Source organism: Rhinoraja longicauda, chromosome 3 (genome assembly GCF_053455715.1).
Source record: "Rhinoraja longicauda isolate Sanriku21f chromosome 3, sRhiLon1.1, whole genome shotgun sequence".
Taxonomy (NCBI): Eukaryota; Metazoa; Chordata; class Chondrichthyes; order Rajiformes; family Arhynchobatidae; genus Rhinoraja; species Rhinoraja longicauda.
In genome coordinates, this window is record NC_135955.1 from 11,718,655 (window position 1) to 11,741,154 (window position 22,500).

Consider the following 22,500-nt stretch of genomic DNA (forward strand, 5'->3'; position numbering starts at 1 on the left):
GACTAACTGGTCTATAATTACCCGTTTTCTCTCTCCCTCCTTTCTTAAAAAGTGGGATAACATTTGCTATCCTCCAATCCACAGGAACTGATCCTGAATCTATAGAACATTGAAAAATGATCTCCAATGCTTCCACTATTTCTAGAGCCACCTCCTTAAGTACTCTGGGATGCAGACCATCAGGCCCTGGGGATTTATCAGCCTTCAGTCCCATCAGTCTACCCAAAACCATTTCCTGCCTAATGTGGATTTCCTAAATTTGAAATTGAACTAGCAAGTCACCATCGCTCTTTATCGTCTGAATCAATCTACCATGAAGGACTTGATCAATTGGCTTATTCAAATCCAAGTAGACAATATCAACTGCACTACCCTCATCAGTCAATTCCTCAACAAAATCAATCCATTTGTCCACCTTCTGTTCCCAAGGATCACTCTACCACTTGCTAGTGCATGTTTTTTCTTCTTTTGTTATTTTATTAAATGCTTGTCCTCTGTAATATTTACAAGTCCCGAGCGAGAGTCCAAAATGGACTGTAATTTTTGTTGTGCCTGACAAACTCTTTAGTTACTGAAGCTCAAGGCAAGTTGTCAAACTTTACCCAGACTGGTAAATTAGCATTTTGATTTGATGGCTAATTTGGGCGGAACAGTCTCAGAATGTTAACCATTTCTCTTTCCATAGATACTGCCTGACTGGCTGAGTTTATCCAGCATTTAAAAATTTCATCGTGCATTGAGCATCCTTTGTTCATTGTTTTCAGTGATTCTTTTTAAGGGGTAACTTTGCTTCTTTCAGGTACCACTCTGTATTACCAACCGGGTCTTCTTCAAGGAGGGACCGTTGAACATGATTGCCATCCTCAACGTTCCATCGGTTATTACCTAGAAGCCCTGCTCTGCCTAGCTCCGTTTTGTAAGAGACCATTGAAAGCCATATTGAAAGGTGTCACCAATGATCAGAAGGATCCTTCCGTAAGATAACATTTAAGAGACATTTCAATTGCTATTTGACCTATTGCCAATAATGATAGTTTGAACATCTTGATCTAAACATTTGCCTTTTTTTAAGTATTGCTGACAAGATCAGCCATTATTGTGCATCCCAACGTGCTCTGAGATGGTTGGTGTTGGCTCTTTACAAACTGCTAGTAATGTTTTGAATAAATGTTGGACTACTTCCTGAGTCAAATATAGACCATTCCATCCCGAAACATCACCCATCCATGCTCTCCAGAGATACTGCCTGACCTGTTAGTTACTCCAGCATTTTATCTTTTTTGTAAACCAGCATCTTCCATACCTAGTGTCTCCCAATATGGACTGTAATAAGATTATGTAATGGTCAGAATGGATAAGGTAGTCTTCGGTGAGGGAAATAACGAACCATTTTACCAACAAGGATAGCTTATTGATAACTCTATATCCAAATTTTCAATGCATTCAAATTATCAAATTGCCATATTTTGATTATAATTTTTCTCTGACCTATGAGCTTGGGTCTTTGGTTTATTTTCTTAGTGAGATGATAATCTATTATACTGCTGTGCCTGGGTTTGATCATGGTATCTGGTTCTTTTAACGGGAAGCTCCTTTTCCATAATCATGCAGGTGTTTATCATTCACATTCCATGATCTCCAGTGGTATCAAAATGAATTTGTGGTAGAGGAATGTATGGTTCTCGATAAAAGTTAAAAATGGGATTTTCGTTTCCCCTTTCTTTGCATTCATACTGGCTTAGACAATGTTATTTTATAGAAGTAGTGCCTTTTGATTTGTTGCTTGTGAACACTGTGAAAAAGCTTCCAACTTTCCCCTTTAATCCACAATTTCCCTCATTTTGTTTCAGGTCTTTTTATTTTACTGCTTTTACTTTAAGTGAAAGAATTCCTGCTCCTTTCTTGTACAGTGTTGCTACATTCAAAATAGCTGGTATGCCTGTTGACATACACTTGTCTCTAAAATGAGAAGTATGCACTATCACAAGTTATAATCTCAAGGCTTGACATATCCCGTATTCTACCTTTAGTGTCAAGTCAGGCGATCAATGGTTGAACAAGTGGGAAAGGGTATGTCGGGAACAGCACCAGAAATGTCTAAAAAAAATGAATCGGTGCCAAACTGGGGAAGCTTCAATACAGGATTACCGGCATGCTAAACAACATGCAAAAGACATCTAAATGAAGTTATAACCAGTGGATTAGGTCAAAGATCTGCAGTCCCAACACATCCAGTTGTGAATAGTGGTGAACAGTTGGTTGAATGAGTGTGGCCACCGCCTCAAGGCTTCAATGACTCGGGTTCAGTCCTTAACACATGGTGCTGATACTCTGGTGTTTGCACGTTCTCCCTGCGACCACATAGGCTTCCACCAGGCTATCCCGTTTCCTTCCACATCTCGAAGATGTAGGATTAATTGGCCACTTTATATTATCCTTGGGATAGATGAGGGGTAGGGGAAATCGAGGAATGCTAATGAGAGAGAAAATAGGTTGCAAAGAAATATGGATAGATGGGATTCTCGAAGTTTAGCCTGGTGCCGAATACAGTAAAACCTCCATAATCCTTGGGACTTGGTGGTGTCAGACATGCACATTTGTTTGGACCATTGGATGGGATGTTGGGCCTATTGCCCCAAATTACTTTTACTTCACTTTTTTAACTGTAATGTAATGGATTTTCTGGCAAACCTGGGGAGTTTTAAAATGATTGGGGAATACTGAGCCCTGGTGAGTTTCAGTTCAGTTTAGTTTATTGTCACATGTACCGAGGTACTGTGAAAAGCTTTTGTTCCGTGCTAACCAGTCAGCAGAAAGACAATACATGATTACAATTGAGCCATTTACAGTGTATGATAACAGATACATGATAAGGGAATAACATTTAGTGCAAGGTAAAGCCAGCAAAGTCCGATCAAGGAAAGTCTGAGGGTCACCAAAGAGGTGGATAGAGGTTCAGCACTGCTCTCTGGTTGTGGTCGGATGATTCAGTTGCCCGATAACAGCTGGGAAGAAACTGTCCCTGAATCTGGCAGTGTGCATTTTCAAACTTCTATACCTTTTGCTTGATGGGAGAGGGATGAAGAGGAAGTGGCCAGGATGCGACTTGTCCTTGATTACGCTGCTGGCCTTGCTGAGGTTAAAGAGATTGGGGAAATATACCCATTGAATTTCAGCTTGACCAATTTCCTGCGTGCCAGTAACATGGACGGGAATGCACGGGACTGTGGATAGCAGGTTCCCTGCATGACCTGGACTTGGTAAAACAATAAGTGAGCTAAATGCCAAACCATCGGGATACTAGATAAACAAATGTTACTGTGGGTGCAGCGGCTCAGGTTTTCCTGAGATCCGTCATCACAGAAATAAATCTCCAGACAGTAATTCAATCTCCATGATATCAAAAAAAGGCTGAGAGTGCAGGATACCGCAAAGGCTATGGGATCAGATGTCAGTCCAGCTGTAGACCTGTATTCCAGAAGTAGCTTCCCTCTGCCCAGCCTCATCCAGTGCGGTTGTAACACTGACATGTAAAAGACAACATGGAAAATTCCCCAGGCATTTCTTATTCGGAGGATGACTCCAGACTCCCACTTAGACTTGTGACTATTGCTGCACTCCTCCCTCTAGCTTCACAATTTACAACTCATTAATCCTTTTGTCTCATAGCATTTCCCCCCCCGCCCCTTTGTTCATTCCTTTGCCTATCAAAAACCCCATCGCCTGTGTTCACCTGCCACGCTTTGTTCTGCCCCTCCTCTCTTCTATCTCCCCCTCTCCCATAAAATCAGTCTGAAGAAAGGTCCTGACCCGAAGCCTGTTTTGACTACTGACAGTCTTGTGAAGCACCAATGAAATTCCACCATGATGGGTGCCATGTAGTTGGGTGATTATTATCTTAACTTTAAATATTTTATTCAATTACCCTGTATTTTTGGTCCATGTTTTACCCCGATGGCCATGATAAAGAAATGAGGCAAAATTACATCAGCTGCTTACACTATAAAATTCAGCTAAAAACATGGGATTTTTTAGTTGTTTATACCATTTGAGTTCCTGATGTGAAGAAAATGTGCCATCTGGGCCATTACTGCATACCAGTATAGTTTATGGTTTTTAAATTTATTTTAATACAGCTATTTTTCATCTGTCTTTTCAGGTAGATACTCTAAAAGCGACAGCACTGCCAATAATGAAAAGGTTTGGTATAGATGGTGAAGGTCTTGAGCTGAAGGTAAGAATAGCTCCTTGATTTGTTTTTTATCAAGGTGGTATAGTTTCTTGTAATTTATTTGTTTGATCTATGATAGATTGGAGCAACAACTGTAAATCATGGAAGGGATAATTTGTTAGCGCAGCTGCAATTAAATATTGTTTAAAAAAATTACTGAAGATACAGTGGTGCAGCGGCTAGAGTCGGTGCCAGAGACCCGGGTTTAATTCAGGCCTCGGATGCTGTCCATGTGGAGTTTGCATGGTCCACTGTGACCTTCCAGGTGTTCCAGTTTCATTGGTTTAGAAATTTTATGAGCAGAATAAGGCCATTTGGCTTATCAAGCCTACTCTGCCATTCAAACATGGCTGATCTATTTTTCCCTCTCAACCCCATTCTCCTACCTCAGTACACGTGGCAATAAACTAATAAACTAAACTAAAAATAAACCTAAACCATAGAAATGTGCAGAATACCATGGGTTATTTCTGCACACCATTTCAGTTAAAAACATCCTTTAAGATAAATTCAATGCATTGGATTAGATATACTCAGAATTTATGGATACTTCACATTGATGCATTGATATTTTAATGCCTGCTTGATTCTGGAAATTGCCATGGTTGCTGTTTTGTGTTGAATAGAAATGGCTGCTTCCTGCAGGACTAAATTTAAACAGCTATGTTGCTGGAGCATTTTGCAGTTGGTTGGACAAGAACTCTCCTTTGGGATGAAGCACTTACATTTCCGTATTATTTAGTTTAATTTAGAGATCCGCACCGACCAGCGATCCCCACACATTAACATTATTCTACACACTGGGACCAATTTTACATTTATACCAAGTCAATTAGCCTAAAACCTGTTTGACTTTGAGTGTGGGAGTAAACCGAAGATCATGGAGAAAACCCACATGGTCACGGGGAGAACATACATACTCCGTACAGACAGCACCCGTACTTGGGATCGAACCCGGGTCTGTGGTGCTGTGAGTTCTATCAGGCAGCAACTCTACTGCTGCTCCACCATGTCACCCTTTACAAACTCAAAAATCAAGAAAGAATATTTACACTAAAATTCACTTGAAAATCATCTAAAGACCCAGTGCGTACTGATTTAGGATTTATGCAAACCATAGTTTCTATAATTGTTGTGTATACCTTACTCTACAAAATGTAATGTCTCCTTTTAAAAATAGTTTCTAGTTATGGGATGTGAAAAATCATGTTGTTCTCTTGATTAAAGTTACCAAAAAGGAGTTGTATTTTCTTATCTTAATTCCCCACATCTCAAAAATCAAAATTGGGCTCAAACTTGATAACTGCCAAAAAACAATCTGCTGGAAGAACTCAGCGGATCGAGCAGTGTTTGTGGAGCAAATTAAATTGTCAACGTTTTGGGTTGAGACCCTGTATCCAGTCATCTTCATAGCTGCCTAAATGGCTAAACAGAACAATATCGCTGCACTGCAAATAAGTGCATTAAATATTGATTCTTTGTGAATGCGACTGTTACAATCCTTAGCTAACTGTAAAGAAGATTAAATGGTGAATGTTTTCTTTTAATTATGTGCAGTTACTTGAGTTGGTTGCAGTGTTATTAAATCTGTGCTTTTGCTTGCTTGAACAGATAGTCCGGAGAGGCATGCCTCCTGGTGGAGGAGGTGAGATTATCTTTTCGTGTCCAGTGCGAAGATTTTTAAAGCCCATTCAGTTGATGGACTCCGGCAAGATAAAACGGATCAGAGGGGTGGCGTATCCTTTGGCAAGGAGACAAACTTGCCCAAAACCTAATTTATTTTTATGGGGCTAAACCTTTGAGGAAGAAGAAGAGGAGGGGAAAATTTGAAATGTAGACTCGTTCATCCTTTAAAGTTGCATTTACACGGCTCTTCAGTTTGTCAGAACATTGCACAATGCTTCCTAACCGGTGTGGTACTTTAAAATGTGAACACTATTTTGGTGTTCTGTTGCGTTTAGGGCAACACGATAGATAGAGTTGCTGCCTTACAGCGCCAGAGACCCAGGTTTGATCCTGACTGGAGGTCAGGTGCTGTCTGTATGGAGTTTATAAGTTCTTCCTATGACCGCATGGATTTTCTCCAGGTGTTCCAGTTTCCTCCCACACTCCAAAGACGTTTGTAGGTTAATTGGCTTCTGTAAATTGAACCTGTTGTGTAGGATAGTGCTAGTGTATGGGATGATCACTGCTTGGCACGGACCTGGTGGGTCGTCGAGCCTGTTTCAGCGTTGTATCTCTAAATTTTAATGTAAAGACAAACATAGCCAATTTGCATTAAACAAGATCATTTCAACTGCACCGATGCAATCCCAGCTGATTATATCCGTCCATACCTCAATGTTATGGTCTCAGTTTAACAATAACGTAATGAAGGCAATTGATAAGATCCCATGTGAAAGCTGGTTCCAAGGGATAGAGCCTGTGGCATCCAAGGCATATTGGATCCAACCTTGGCTTATAGTGGAAGTGACAACTTCGATGTTAATGTGGGAGGTATGATTAGTAAGTTTGCCGATGACGTTAAAAATTGGTGGTGTGATGGTGAGGAGAATAACTTTAGGCCACAGAAAAATATCGATCAATTAGTCAGGTGGCGAGAGGAATGACGGATGGAATTTAATCGTGGTAAATGCAAAGTGATACATTTTGGGATTTTAAATAAAGGTAGCAAGTACACAATGAATGATAGGACCTGAGGGAGATTTGAATTATAGTGACATAGAAATCCACAGATCCTTGAAGGTGGCAGCTCGTGTAGATGGTGTGGGAGGAAGACAGGAGGAATGTTCACTTTCATTACTTGGGTTATATAAAAGAAGGGCAGGAAAGTTATGATGTACAGGAAGGAACCTCTGATGCTGGTTTACACCGAAGATAGACACAAAATGCTGGAGTAAATCAGCAGGACAGGCAGCATCTCTGGGTAGAAAGAATGGGTGACGTTTCTTCAGACTCTTAAGTTTTGATGCAGCTTTGAGGTCACAACTGGAACATTGTGTGCTGTTTGGTCACCTTCATATCAACGTTATGAGATTACGCTGGATGCAGAGGAGGTTCACCAGGATGCAGTGTTTCAGTTCTGGAGAGTGGTTGTAGACGCAAGCGACTGCAGCCAGTGCAGAAGGGTCTCAACCCAAAATGTCACCTATGCATGTTCTCCAGAGATGCTGCCTGACTTGCTGAGTTCCTCCAGCACTTTTTGTCTTTTCGGAAAGATTGAATTTATTCTCCTGGGAGTGGAAAGGATTGGAGGGGGGGTGGGGGGGTGGTTGGGAAGCATAGGTGGGATAGATAGTGGTAAACTTTTCTTCACAGCCAAGGTGTGTATATTCAGAGGTCATATATTTAAGACAAGAAGTAAGAGCCTTATAGGGAAACATTTAAGAAATGTCTAGACGGACACGCATCATCAAGGTTCAGAAGGTTATGGTTCATGTGTGAGTAAATTATATCATTGTAGATGGGTACTAGATGGTTAGCATGGAAGGGGGGGGGGGGGGGGGAGTGATGGGCCTGTTTCTGTTTTTATTATTCGAATACTATTTTTCAAAAGCTCAGCATTGTCAACAATACAGTTTGCTCAGTCTCAGTTCAGCTGACCAAGGTTCGGCCTCTGCTGATGCTTTCAGAGTGATGAGCAAAAAAAAAAAGTTTTGCCTGCAAGCTAAAGCAATGCCTGTCAAACATGTCTAAGGTCCGGCTGCTGAAGTAATTTTACATGGTTCAGTTTGTGATTCTCATTTTTTCCTCCGTCATGATGCTAGTTTTTTTCCACAAGACAGAATTGGAGGTGTTGTTGAGCTGTGATGATGATCCCACTATTTTATTTAACCAGCAGTTTGACAAGTTAGATTTTCTCTCCTCTCTTCGATGTTCCATTATTTTTCTAAATGCACAGTGCATTCCCAATACCACCAATTATACCACCTAATCTAGCAGCCTACGTGCTTCCTTCAGAACCAGTGAATTACTCTTGAAACCTCTCGGGTAAGAAAATTCAGCAATTTCTAATAATGCTTACCAATTTCTACAGATGCACAACAGAAAGCATCCTTTTGGGATACATCACAGCTTGGTTTGGCAACTTGGTACGACGACGTGCCACCTAGTAACTAGTCTAGAAGATTAGATGACATGGAATCCAAGGTAAACTAGCCAATTAGATTCAAATTAACTTGGAGGAAGGAGTCAAGGGGTAGTTATTGAGGGTTGTTTTTCATATTGGAGGCTTGTGACCAGTGAGGTGCCACAGGGCTTGGTGCTGTGTCCGCTGCTGTTTGTTATGTACATTAACGATTTGGATGACGGTGTTAGTAAATCCGCAGGTGACACCAACATTGGTGGTATAGTGGACAGTGAGGAAAGGTATGGAAGTCTGCAACAGGATCTGGATCAGTTGGGAAGGTGGACAAAGGAATGGCAGATAGAATTTAATTGTGGCAAATGTGAGATGTTGCATTTTGGTTTGGTAAAGCAAGGCAAGACATTCACAGTAAATGGAAGAGCCTTGGAGTATTGACGAACAGAGAGATTTGGGAAAGACATGCCTATATACTGTGTACCTGTCCAAGTCTCTTTTGATTGACTTCACTTGCTTACCATCAATTACTTTTGGGATACATATGAGCCTTTTGTTACCCAGAGCGAATCAAAGTAATAATCTCTTCCGGGTTTACTTCAGTGTTTGCTGCCATTTAATTTTCCTTCACTGAGAACTGCAGGTACTGCACCAGAGTATCTCCACAGATGGCCAATAGAATTGTTGATGCAGCCAGAAGCATTTTAAACAAGTTCATACCAGACATCTACATCTACACTGATCACATGAAAGGAGCAAATTCTGGAAAGTGAGTCGATCTGGAGCGGTGAGGACTTGGTCTGACAACCAAGTTTGAATTTTTTTATCTTGTGACTTTTGTTAAAATATAGTGCATGATACAACTCAAATGCTTGCTGATTAGGAGTGCAATTGAAACTTCAAATGGCTTTGGATCTAATACTGAAAATAGCTACGAATATTGGAAGTTTGAGGTGAAAGCAGAAAGTGCTGGCAATAATGAGCAGACTTGATGGCATCCTTGAGCGAGAAATTGAGTTAACACTAGGTCAATGCCCTTTGTGTAGATTCTAATGAAAGGCCATTGAGCTGAAGCATTAAACCTGTTTTCCTCTCACGACACATGTCTGACTTACTAAGTATCTCCAAATCTTCTGTTTTTCATTTGGCTTCATGTGTTATTTTCGTTTACAATGGAATCTTTACCTCATTTTGTTGACGTGATAGATTTAAAAAACTTGGTTATAAATTTGCACATGTTTTATCTGTACTCTGGTAGTATATTACCCAAAATAGGTGGATTATTTTATTGTCTCAGTATATAGGCATTCCCTGTCTTTATTTAATTCTATTGCTTATATGACAACATCTCTTTCATCCAATTTTCACTTCAGAGCCAATTTCTTGATCCTATGGGAAGCAGACTACAACCCAATTTACATGATTTTGCAATTTAAACCTGATTTTATATCTCTTATCAACTTCCAATGCTGCTGGTCTAAAACATTTTTGGTATCCATTTGTCTAGATTGTTAGAATAGTGACATTCGGAGAGGTGGTGGAAATTGAAAACAATCAAATGCAGGATGAAATCCCTGCTGCCTTGCCACATCTGTGTAATGTATATTGGGAGGCTCTAGAAAGCATTTCCGCCTAAGCAGCTTAACATGTCAATGTTGATCGAGGTGAATTTAGAGAGAAGTAGGTTATAAAATTAAACAACTGATTCTCTAACTGGCATTGTCTTCAACTAAGCTACACCTTTAAATTGAGAATGGTATTTGATCATTAATTAATTGGCATGTTCTTGTGACATATCAGAATGATATAATACTCCAACTAATTTGTCGTTTAAAAAAAAACGTTTTTTCTCTCTGGGAACCTCGGAACTGTGTGTGCTTTGTGGTTGAGTTTTCATGTTGACATGTGAAGTGCCATCTGAAACCCCTGACGGGGGTGTGTGCGATTTGTGTTTAGGTCTCCGGGATTTGGCTTGTCTTTGGTGGCAGAAACAACCACTGGGACACTGCTGAGTGCGGAGCTGGCCTCGAACCCTACCGGCCAAGGCTCTCCGCTCCTGCCCGAGGATCTCGGCAAGAACTGTGCAAAGCTGCTTTTAGAGGAAATCTACAGGGTAAGTTCCTGCTAAAGCACTTTGAGGCTTTCAGGATTGCCATTAGCGAGGGGAGTGGGTGCTAAATATTGGAAAGGTAGCAAAGAAAGCAAACTCGATGCAAGCATTTATTTCCAGAGGGCTTACACTCAAACAGGGATGTAATGTTGAGGCTCTATAAGGTGCTGGTAAGGCCATATTTTCAATATTGTGAACAATTATGGGCACCATATCTGAGGTTGGATGTGCTGGCTCTGGAGTGGGTCCAGAGGAGGGGTTTGCAAGAATGATCCCAGGAATGAGTAGATTAACCTATGATGAGCATTTGTCGGCACTGGGCCTGTACTCGCTGGAGTTTAGACGAATGGGGGGGGGGGGTTCCACTAGTGGGAGAGTCTAGGACAAGAGGTCATAGCCTCAGAATTAAAGGATGTTCTTTCAGGAAGAAAATGAGTCAGAGGGTGGAGAATCAGTGGAATTCTTTGCCAGAGAAGGCTATGTAGGCCTTCAGTCTGAAGAAGGATCTCGACCCGAAACATCACCCAATTTCTTCTCTCCTGAGATGCTGCCTGACCTGCTGAGTTACTCCAGCATTTTGTGAATAAATACCTTCGATTTGTACCAGCATCTGCAGTTATTTTCTTACACAGGCTATGTAGGCCAAGTCAGTGTATATATATTTAAGGCAGAGAAAGATTCTTGATCATTCTAATCAGTACCCCATTCCTGCCTTCTCCCATACCTCCTGACTCCGCTATCCTTAAGAGCTCTATCTAGCTCTCTCTTGAAAGCATTCAGAGAATTGGCCTCCACTACCTTCTGAGGCAGAGAATTCCACAGATTTACAACTCTCTGACTGAAAAAGTTTTTCCTCATCTCCGTTCTAAACGGCCTACCCCTTATTTTTAAAGTGTGGCCCCTGGTTCTGGAATGCCGGAAGGGAGAGTCTGTTTTGATGAGCCTTAGTGGGGTTGGTGTCTGTTTTAATGCAGTGTTTTCTGTAGAATCAAGCATGGGATTCTGTGTATGGCTTTGAATTTAGATTTATTTCCAAAGAAACGTTGGTTGTTTGTGACTCACTTTCTTTTTCTCTGTTTGTACAGGGTGGTTGTGTAGATTCAATAAATCAGAGTCTGGCTCTGCTGTACATGGCCCTTGGTCAGCAGGATGTTTCAAAAGTTCAAATGGGTCCATTGTCTCCTTATACGTAAGTGAATGCCTAATAGTGCACAAGCATGACATGGCTGTGTACTTTGTGCAAAAGGTTCAGTTTGCTTCTGTTGTTTTCGTGTCGCGTTGTTTTTCAAAATATTCCATCAGCTGGAGATGGGAAGGTCCAGCAATCTGAACTGTCCTCCTTCAGTTATCATGGTACCGGTGCTGTTTCTTCAAGAGGTACAGTACTGTGATAACTGAAGGGTGACAGTGCCAACACAAGCCTGCTGACCCTGCTGGGTTACTCTACCTGCACCTCAGAATGGAGCCACAATTAAAAGCTTTTGTGGCATGCTATCCAGTCAACTAAAAGACTATACATGATTACAATCAAGCCATCCACCGTGTGCAGATACAGGATAAAGGGTATAACGTTTAGTGCCAGGTAAAGTCCAATTAAAGATAGTCCGAAGGTCTCCAATGCTGTAGATGGGAGGTTAGGACCAGTCCCTAGTTAGTGAGAGGATGGTTCAGTTGCCTGATAACAGCTGGGAAGAAACTGTCCCTGAATCTGGAGGTACGCATTTGCAAACGTCTGTAACTGTTGTCTGATGGGGGAGGGGAGAAGGAGGAGTGACCGGGGTGAGACTGGTCCTTGATTATGCTGGTGAGCATGCCGAGGCAGCTCGAAGTATAGATGGAGTCAATGGAAGGGAGGTTGGTTTGAGTGATGGACAGGATGCAGTTTCTCCTCTCCCTGATTTTTAGATGGCAAAATACACCACATGTATGCCAGTTGCTTTAGGATTTCACACTCATCGTACGCAGTCTGGGGCAACCTCACCGTTGGTTTACCATTTCTGGATCAGGAGCAGAGTTGAGGTGCAGACGTTTTGCCAAAGGTGTGGAGTGTGGGCACACGTTTTCTTAAAAAGCCCGGTCAACTAAACTAAATATTGAGATGCAGTAACCCCCAACGAGAACCAGAGGAGAAATGAGCTGCTTTTTGCAATGAGTTGTTCTGAACAAAAATGTACCACCTGAGAGGGAGATTAAAGTAGGGTCAGTAGTAACTTGCCACAGGGAATTGGATAAATGCTTGAAAAGGAAAGAGTTATGGGGTAAATGGAAAGAAAGGAATGCTCAAAACGATGGTCAATTTTGACACGTGGTTAACTTTTCAAAGAATCAGTTTTGCCACATGCTCTTGATCTGTGCTGTAGGTTTCTTTGATCTTTGTTCCTGTATATTGCTCAAGGCAGTCATATGTAAGATTTGCTGTTAGATCACCTATCGTCCCTCGAGCATTACCAAGAAGTAAATAATTTTCCAGTGCACTTCCAAGTTAAATAAAACCAAAGGTCCATTTGTGTGGAAATCCATATCATTTTACAGTGTTAATCATTGATAAATTCAAACTAAATATTCCGTGCAAATATGGAATTTGTAATCTAGTATCATACATTAATGTTGAACTACCTTGTGTTAGAACATTGAAGTGTCATGCCATTTATTTTACCCGTTAATGTGTCATTAAATATCTTAGTTGATCATACATTTATGCTTTCATTTGCTACATTCATCTAGCTCTTCGTTGGAATGAAGATAGACCAGACTCTACTGCATCATAAAAGAACACATAGCAACCATGTTACACATTTCTTGAGTATCTCAGTAGGTCAGACCGCAACTCTGGAGAACATGGGGAGGCAAAGTTTTGGGTCGAGACCCTTCTTCAGACCCTTAAAGAAGGGTCTCGAGCAAATTCATCACCTATCCATATTCTCCGGCTAAGTTACTCCAGCACATTGTGTCCGTTTGTATCAGAGGTTATGGGGAGAAGGCAGGAGAATGGGTTTAGGAGGGAGAGGTAAATCAGCCATGATTGAATGGCGGAGTAGACTTGATGGGTCGAATGTCCTAATTCTGCTCCTAACACTTATAATCTTATGAACATTGTGAAGAGTGTGTGTCACAGGCACTGGGAACAATCAAATTCTTACTTGCTGCATCTTTACAGGCACAATAACACAACAGCACCGGAAATAAATATACAATAACACAATAAATTGTCAGTTATACCAGGTAACCAGACAATAATGCAAGCCAAAGTATGTGGTCCAGCCTAAACAAAGTCCATAATTTGGTGCTGAAGTTGGGTTGTGGTTAGGATTTTGCAGTGTTTCAAGAGCCTAATGGTTGATAGGAAGAAGCTGTTCTTGAACGTGGAGGTCATGGTTCTCAGACCCCTGTGCCTTCCCAATAGTAGCAGCGAGATGAGAGTGTAGACAGGGTGGTGTGGGTACTTGATATTAGCTGCTGCTTCGAAGCAGCGCTTCCTGTAGATCCCTTCAGTGGTGGGGAGGTCAATACCCATGATGGACTTGGCAACGTCCACCACTTTCTGCACCTCTTTCATTCATGTTTACATTACCAATCCAGGCCGTGATGCAAACAATCAGTACGCTCTCTACCATACACATGTAGAAATTCGATAAGAGTATTCAGCAACATGCTGGGTTTTCTCAAACGTCTGACGAAGTAGAGACATTGATGAGCTTTCTATGTGATCGCATTAGTGTGCTGGGCCCAGGATAGATCATGAGAGATGTGCACACCCAAGAACCTGAAGCTGTTGACACTCTCCACTGTCATCTCACTGATGGAAACAGATTCATGGATCCTCAGTTTTCCCTTCCATAAGTCCTAGGCCCTGCTGATATTGAGAGCAAGATTGTTTAGTTTAGAAATACAGCGTGGAAACAGGCCCACCGGGTCCGCACCGACCAGCGATCCCTGCACATTAATACTACCCTACACACACGGGATCATTTTTACATTTATCAAGCCAATTAACCTGCAAACCTGTACTTCTTTGAAGTATGGGAGGAAACCGAAGATCTCAGAGAAAACCCACGCAGTTTACAGGGAGAGCGTACAAACTCTGTCCAGACAGCACCTGTAGTCAGGATTGAACCCGGATCTCCCACGCTGCAAGCGCTGCAAGGCGGCAACTCTACCGCTGCGCCACCGTGCCACCTTAACGTTGTTCTGGCAACATTCAACCAGAATATCCATCTCCCTCCTGTGTACTGAACTCATTGTTACCCGTTATTCACCCAACCACAGTGGAATTGTCAGCAAATTTGAAGGCGGTGAGTTTGGTTACAGAGTCGGTGCGTCATAGAGCTAAGCAGCACAGAAGCAGGCGGTCATGGGCATGGATGAAGTAGAGCAAGAGTCTGAGCATACAACCTTCAGTTGTTCCCGTGCAGAAAGGTGAGGAGGAATGTTGTTGCCAATTCGTACTGATTGACGACTGATAATGAAGAAATTAATGATCCAGTTACTTAGGGATGTGCTGAGACCAATATATTTTTAAAGTTTGATAAGTTTAGATGGAAGGGCGAGTGTTGAACGCTGAGCTGTAGTTGGTAGACAACAACCTAACGTACATTTTCTTGTTGTCCAACCTTCCCTCTGCTAAGGCCCATGAGGAGGTGACCCTGCTCTCTACTCTGGGTTCAAATGAAAGATTTCCATCTAATGTCAGTCTTTTCCCGCTTTTGCTATCCATGTTGGACTACAAAGTCGCCTTTGTTCTTGGCCAGATGGTTGAGTTCTCATTTCAGGTTCACCACTTGGAAGTGAGAAATTCATTACTTAACAAGCACACTATTTATCCAGAAGTAGAAACAAGGAGCTGCAGATGCTGGCTTATACTAAAGATAGACACAAAGTGCTGCAGTAACCCAGTGGGTCAGGCAGCTGGACTGAAGAAAAAGGATCCTTCTTCAGGCCTTTTAAAAAAAAATCTAGTGATTTATAGCGGTAAACATTTGTGCTGCCTCACAGAGCTGAAATATCTATTTCATTGTGAAAACAGTTTAGTTTTGTTTAGAGATACAGTATGGAAACAGGCCCTTCGGCCCACTGAGTCTACACCAACCGTCGATCCCCATACTCCGTATACAAACACTATCCTTCACACTAGGGACAATTTATAATCTTTACCAAAGCCAATTAACCGACCAACCTTCACGTCTTTGGAATGTGTGAGGAAACCTGAGAAAACAAGACATCAAAGGGCCTTCTATCCAGAGATGCTACCAGTCCCACTGTTATTCCAGCACCTTCGGTTTAAACCAGCATCTGCTGTTCCTTCCTACACATCCATGATCCTACTGACAGTTTAATGCTGGGGATTTGTGGGAACGTGGAGGCGCACCAGGCTCCCAACTAAAGACTGCACCCGGGACCACACTGAAACACAACGTGCGTGTCCTTGCTCTCCGAAATTGTCGATTTCTGTGCAAAAGAAGGTTTGCATAGTTAATTCCGTTTTCTTTTAGCAGATACGATTAAATCAAAGAAGCATTGAACAACTTTGAACATTTAAATATTTGGAAGGGCTGCTTAAAATGTAATGGAGATAGAAGTTTGTTTTTTGAACAGTAAAAGAAGAGAAATTTCTTCCTATTTTGTCTTAATGCATTTATCTTTGCCTTATTGTCCTGCTGACATCCTTACTTGGGATGGTCACTTTTAAATGGTTCTAAAGTTTATACTCATTACCCATCCAACAGGTTAGTTGGGTGAAAAGTTGAGATATATATTCTGTGATTGTATGACAGTGAAGACCTGACAAGTGTAACTCTTAATTTGTTTAAGGATTGAGTTTCTGCGTCATCTGAAGAGCTTCTTCCAAATTATGTTCAAGATTGAAACCCAGTCCATGGAAGAGAGGAAAGGTGGAGACAAAGTGTTAATGACTTGCATTGGAGTTGGCTATTCTAACATCAGCAAGATTGTCACATAGAGGTGACCACTGCCACTTTAGATGCGCTTGGAATGGTTATTTTTACACCAAAACATTGGAAAACCTTCACTCGGAAATATTTTTCTAAAATTTTATATAATTAAAAATCTCTGAAATTGACATTCCTTTTCTATTTGACGTGTGCAAAATGCAAGTGCTCAATACGATATTTTCTAGACAGAAACCGATTTTTTTTAAAGCGGTTAAATCGTAAATGAAGAATGCTTGCATAATGCTGTACTTGCCATTGAGTGAAACCTCTTAAATGTTTGTTTTGATGACACTGGAATGATTACAAATCACTCAAAGGAGACACAGTGACATGTGAAAATGTGAAGCACTGTTTTTGGTAAATTGGAAGTAAACAGAATTGGTTCAAGTAATGGCAATTCTGCCATTTTGTCTGATCCTTTTTCCCCACCAGTCCAAATTTAAAAAAATACAACATGGTGAAAATCAATTAATTTGTTTAAAAAAAAAACTGCCCACCAGCCTTTGTGTAAAAAAAAAGAGAAAAATAAGTTACCCCTCAGGTTCGCATTAAATCTTTCCCCCTCTATTGTCTTCTGGTTCTCTATTTCCGCTACTCTGGGCAAAACTCTCTATTTACCGGATCTATTCCTCTCACGATTTTGTCCACCTGTATAAGATCACCCCTCATTCATCCTGTACTTCAAGGAATAGTCTTAGCCTGTTCAACGTCTCCCTACATCTCGGCTCCTTGTGTCATGGCAACTTCCTCATAAAATTCCTCCTGCCCCCCCCGACTCTATGACCACGTCTTAACCCAGACCCATTACCAGAGCCACATTTGTTTTCCCGTGACTTGCCTGCACCTCCATCTTCTTTCTCGTGGATTCCAGCCCTCCCAGTTTGGACCCAACCTGGACTACAGGTTCCGACGGTTGATCTGCCATTTTTGGTAACGGTTCTCATTCCATGCTCTGTGTTTTACACTGGCTGCGATGCGCCGGCACCAGCGGGCCCTCAGTCTGACTGTCCTGCTGCTCTGGGCCTCAATCACCCAGAACTGCGATGGACCCCAACTGTACTTCATTTGACACCAAATCTATGCCCTCAACAAACCCTTTCCTACTCGGACTCCACTAAGGATCACAAGCTTGCTCGCCTCCAGACCGCTCCTTCCACCGACACTCCTTGACTCGACCGCCCGCAGGCCCGGAGCTCCACCGCCTGCCCGAACACCATGAGGCCAAGACCCGCGGTTCCATTAACGCCACAAGGAGCAACACCAACACTCGCCGCCTCACTGACCCTCGCCACCTTCCCGGCTGATCCCAGGCCCGGACCGCCGAAGCTGATGCCGACGTCAACGTTCACGGCCTCCCCGGGACCACCGCCGCTGCTGCCGACTCCCACCGCCTCCCCGGGACCACAACTACTGCCGCCGCCAACTCTGGCCGCCTCTCCGTTGCCACTGCCACCGCTGACCTTCACCGCCTCCCGCGGTGCCACTGCCGCAGCCAACCTTCAACGCCTCCCCGACCATCCGCCGACCGGGACTACCGACGCTTAATCTGCTGACTCCAGTTCCCCGCGAGCCTCCACCAGCGACTCCGCTGGCCCTTGCAACTCCACCAGCGGGCCACAGCCGTCACCTTACCCGAGTCCCAGATGCTGCACTGGGCCCACAGTCTCCACGATCAGACTCCCACACCATGGGGCCTGACTGTGCTGGGTCTTACTGCTCCCCTCAGGGAACCTCAGTGGGGGTTCCACTGGTTCTTCCCCTTTTAACCAGGTGGCTCCAGCTACTCCACACCCATACAATAGTCCTCACGCCCCCCTCCTCTCTGAACACCTACCACCCCCCCCCACCAGACATTGCCTTGACCTCCATCTACTTACCTGCCCTCCTCTGACCCCAACCTTCACACTTGTCGTATGTTCACCATACCCCCTGACTTCCCCCTTTCTGATACGGAATGGTCTGTCCTAACAGTGGCCTCACCTCTGTTCCCCTCCGCCCCCACCTCAACGGGTTCCGGGTCCGCCGCAACGTAGAGTCCTTCTGTCGTCTCTGCCTCCATGCCTTTTTCTATGGGAAGGAGTCCTCACCACCCAGTAATGACCCATCTCCACTGCTCCCGCTTCCTCTTGGACTCCCCCGGATGGCCCTCCCCTCTTTAGACCTTTTTATTTCTAACTGCGGTGGGACATTGACCGCTTTAACTTTTCCACTCTAACCTCTCTCCCCCTGAACGTACAGCCCTCCGCTCGCTCTGCAGCAATCCCAACATGATAATCAAACCCGCCGACAAGGGAGGTGCCGTGGTAGTCTGGCGCACTGACCTCTACCGGGCTGAGGCCAGGCGACACTCTCAGTCACCTCCTCCTACTATCCTTGGACCACGATCCCACAGACGAGCACCAGGCCTTAATCTCACACCCACCATTTCCGATTTCAGCTCTCTGCCCTCTAAAGCCTCCAACCTTATCGTTCCCCAGCCCTGCACGGTCCAATTTTATCTTCTCCCCAAAATCCACAAATAGAACTGTCCTGGCAGACCCATTGTTTCTGCTTGTTCAAGTTCCACTGAATTAATTTCCACATACCTTGACTCCATCCTATCCCTTGGTCCAATCCCTCCTTACCTATGTCCAAGGCACCTCACACGCTCTTCCTGTCTTCAATGACTTCCGTTTTCCAAGCCCCCACTAACTCGTGTTTACTATGGATGTACAGTCACTCGATACCTCTATCCCCCACCAGGAAGGTCTTAAAGCCCACCATTTCTTCTTCGATTGCAGAACCAGCCAATTTCTGTCTACTAACACTCCTCTGCCTAGCAGAACTAGTCCTTACCCTTAACAACTTCTCCTTCGACTCTTCCCACTTCCTCCAAATCCAAGGCGTAGCTCTGGGCACTCACATGGGCCCCTGCTATGCCTGCCTCTTTGTAGGGTACGTCGTACAATCACTGTTCCAGGTGTGCACCGGACCTATCCCTGATCTCTACCTCCGCCACATTGACGACTGCATCGGTGCTGCCTCCTGCACCCATGCAGAACTCACTGACTTCAATCCAACTTCACGACCAATTTCCATCCTGCACTCAAATTCATTTGGACCATTCCCGACATCTCCCTACCATTTCTAGATCCCACCGTCTCCATCACAGGAAACAGACTATCGACTGACATCTATTACAAACCCACTGACTCCCATAGCTATCTAGACTACACTTCTTCCCACTCTGGTTCCTGTAAAGACTCTATCCCCTACTCCCAAGTCCTCCGTCTATGCCGCATCTGTGCCCAGGATGAGGTTTTCCATACCAGGTCAGCGGCGATGTCCTCATTCTTCAGGGAACGGGAGTTCCCCTCTTACATTATAGATGAGGCTCTCACGAGGGTCTCCTCGATATCCTGCAGCTCCACTCTAACTGCCCCTCCCCCATTCGTAACAAGGACAGAATCCCCCTTGTCCTCACCTTCCACCCCATCAGCTGTCGCATACAACACTCCGACATTTTTGCTACCTCCAACGGGATCCCACTACTCGCCACATCTTCCCATCTTCACCCCTTTCTGCTTTCTGCAGAGATCGTTCCCTCCGCAACTCCCTCATCAACTCGTCCCTTCCCACCCAAACCACCCCCTCCCTAGGTACTTTCCCGTGCAACCGCAGGAGATGCAACACTTGTCCGTTTACCTCCCACCTCAACTCCGGCCAAGGACCCCAACAGTCTTTTTGGGTGAGGCAGAGGTTCACTTGCACCTCCAACTTCATCTACTGTATCCGCTGTTCCAGGAGTCGACTCCTGTATATCGGTGACACCTAGCGCAGGCTCGGCGATGGTTTTGCTGAACACCTCCGCTCAGTCCCCCTAAACCTACCCGGTTGCTCAACACTTTAACCCCCTCCCATTTCCAATCTGACCTTTCTGTCCTGGGCCTCCTCCATTGTCAGAGTGAAGCCCAGCACAAATTGGAGGAACAGCACCTCATATTTCGCTTGTGTAACGTACACCGCAGCGGTATAAACATTGACTTCTCTAACTTCAAGTAGCCCTTCCTTTCCCTCTCTCCATCCCTCTCCCAGTTCTTCCACCAGTCTTACTGTCTCCGACTACATTTTATCTATGTACCGCCCACTCCCCTAACAGTAGTCTGAAGAAAGGTCCTGTCCCGAAACGTCACCCATTCCTTCTCTCCAGAGATGTTGCCTGTTCCGCTGAGTTACCCCAGCATTTTGTGTCTATCTTCGATTTAAACCAGTATCTGCAGTTCTTTCCTACACAAGCTTCCTCATAAATCTCTGCATCCTTTCGAGCTTGGCAATTTCTTTCCCATAACATGTTGTCCAAAACCGAACATAATACTCCAAATAGACACAAAATGCTGGAGTAACTAAGTGGGTCAGGCAGCATCTCGGGAGAGAAAGGATGGGTGATGTTTCCGCTGTTCCAGACGTCAACTTCTCTACATCGGCGAGACCAAGCGCAGGCTCGGCGATCGTTTCGCTGAACACCTCCGCTCAGTCCGTCTCAACCAACCTGATCTCCCGGTGGCTCAGCACGTCAACTCCCCCTCCCATTCCCAATCTGACCTTTCTGTCCTGGGTCTCCTCCATTGTCAGAGTGAGGCCCAGCGCAAATTGGAGGAACAGCACCTCATATTTCGCTTGGGCAGTTTACACCCCAGCGGTTTGAACATTGACTTCTCCCACTTCAGGTAGTCCCTGCTTCCCCTCTCTATCCCCTCCCCCTTCCCAGTTCTCCCATGTCTTCCTGTCTCCGACTACATCCTATCTTTGTCCTGCCCCCGCCCCGACATCAGTCTGAAGAAGGGTCTCGACCTGAAACGTCACCCATTCCTTCTCCTGAAATGCTGCCTGACCTGCTGAGTTACTGTCTCACCAATGTCTTGTATAACTAACATGACCTCCCAACTTCTATAAATTAATACTCCAATGAAGCCCAACGTGCCAAAAAACATTTTTGACCACCCTATCTACCTGTAACGCCACTTTCAACAAACTATGTACCTGTACTCCTTGATCCCTCTGCTCTAGAGCATTCCACAGAGCCCTGCCATTCGTTGTGTAGGTCCTGCCCATGTTAGTCTTTCCAAAATGTAATACCTCTCATTTCTCTGTATTAAAATCCATCAATCATTCTTCAGCCCACCTGCCCAACCGATCAGATCCTGCTGCAAATTTTGACAACCTTCACTATCCACAATACCACCCACTTTAATGTCATCTTCAAACTTGCTAATCAGGCGTTGTACATTCTCCTCCAAATCATTAATATAGATGACAAGGAGCAATGGACCCCAGCACTGAACCCTGTGGCACAGCATTAGTCGCAGTTCACATTTTAATTAAGAACTGGAAAAGTTCCCCAGTACCTGTCTAATATTTATTTTTTATTACCAAAAATAGATTTTCAGATCTCCAAGAAACTGACATGTTCTCAATGTTTTTGGTAGTTTGGGGACTTGAGTTGGGGGGAGTTGCAGAGTTTGCTGTTCCAGATTCCATTTTTCTCACTACTTTGGGAAGAGATTTTTGCTGACATTACTCCCGGTAAGGCCAATTTTATGGTTTCCCTCCTTTTTTCTGAAATTCAGCATTGCATTGAATCTGACGTAAGTGCTTTAATCATCAGATCACCCTTAACTTTCCAACCGCATGCAAATATTAGACACAGTAGAGCCACCTTAACTTAATGTAAACTTGTTAGTCCCAGTATCATTTTGGTAACTACAATCTTTCTGAAGACTTTAGTAAATTGCATAATAAATCATGTTTCAATGTTACTGACTGGTTTAAAAACAAGGTTTGAAGTGTAATAAACTATATAATACTGTCCATTGATAAAGTATGTTTTTGTAATAAAATTCCTGTTTTGTAAATGCTTCAATATTTGATCAAGCAGCTCGGAATGATCTATAAAGGCTCATAATCTGCTGTGGGCTAACTCTGCAGTGTTTCAGACTACGTTCCGATACACACGCCCTTTGTCTCTTCAGTGATTTCTGTTTTCCAGGCCCCCACTCCCTCATCTTTATTATGCACGTTCGGTTACTGCACCTCCATCCCCCACCAGGAAGGCTTTAAAGCCCTCCGCGACTGCAAAAAGCAATCTGAAGAA

General features: G+C 43.7%; 1 protein-coding gene across 3 annotated transcripts in view; it reads left to right on the forward strand.

Annotated features, from left to right (window-relative positions):
• Positions 1-22,222, forward strand: part of rcl1 (RNA terminal phosphate cyclase-like 1) — a 34,537-nt gene extending 12,315 nt beyond the window's left edge. For 2 of the 3 annotated variants that reach the window (XM_078431648.1, XM_078431644.1), the window contains exons 3-9: positions 800-975; positions 4,160-4,234; positions 5,843-5,967; positions 8,956-9,081; positions 10,269-10,425; positions 11,508-11,611; positions 16,231-22,222. In XM_078431648.1, the coding sequence (XP_078287774.1) occupies positions 800-975; positions 4,160-4,234; positions 5,843-5,967; positions 8,956-9,081; positions 10,269-10,425; positions 11,508-11,611; positions 16,231-16,378 (911 nt within the window). In that variant the 3' untranslated portion in view covers positions 16,379-22,222. Of the gene's footprint in view, positions 1-799; positions 976-4,159; positions 4,235-5,842; positions 5,968-8,955; positions 9,082-10,268; positions 10,426-11,507; positions 11,612-15,911; positions 16,179-16,230 lie in introns of those variants that run through there. The other variant, XM_078431657.1, reaches the window with a different exon arrangement.
• The last annotated feature ends 278 nt before the right edge of the window (positions 22,223-22,500 follow it).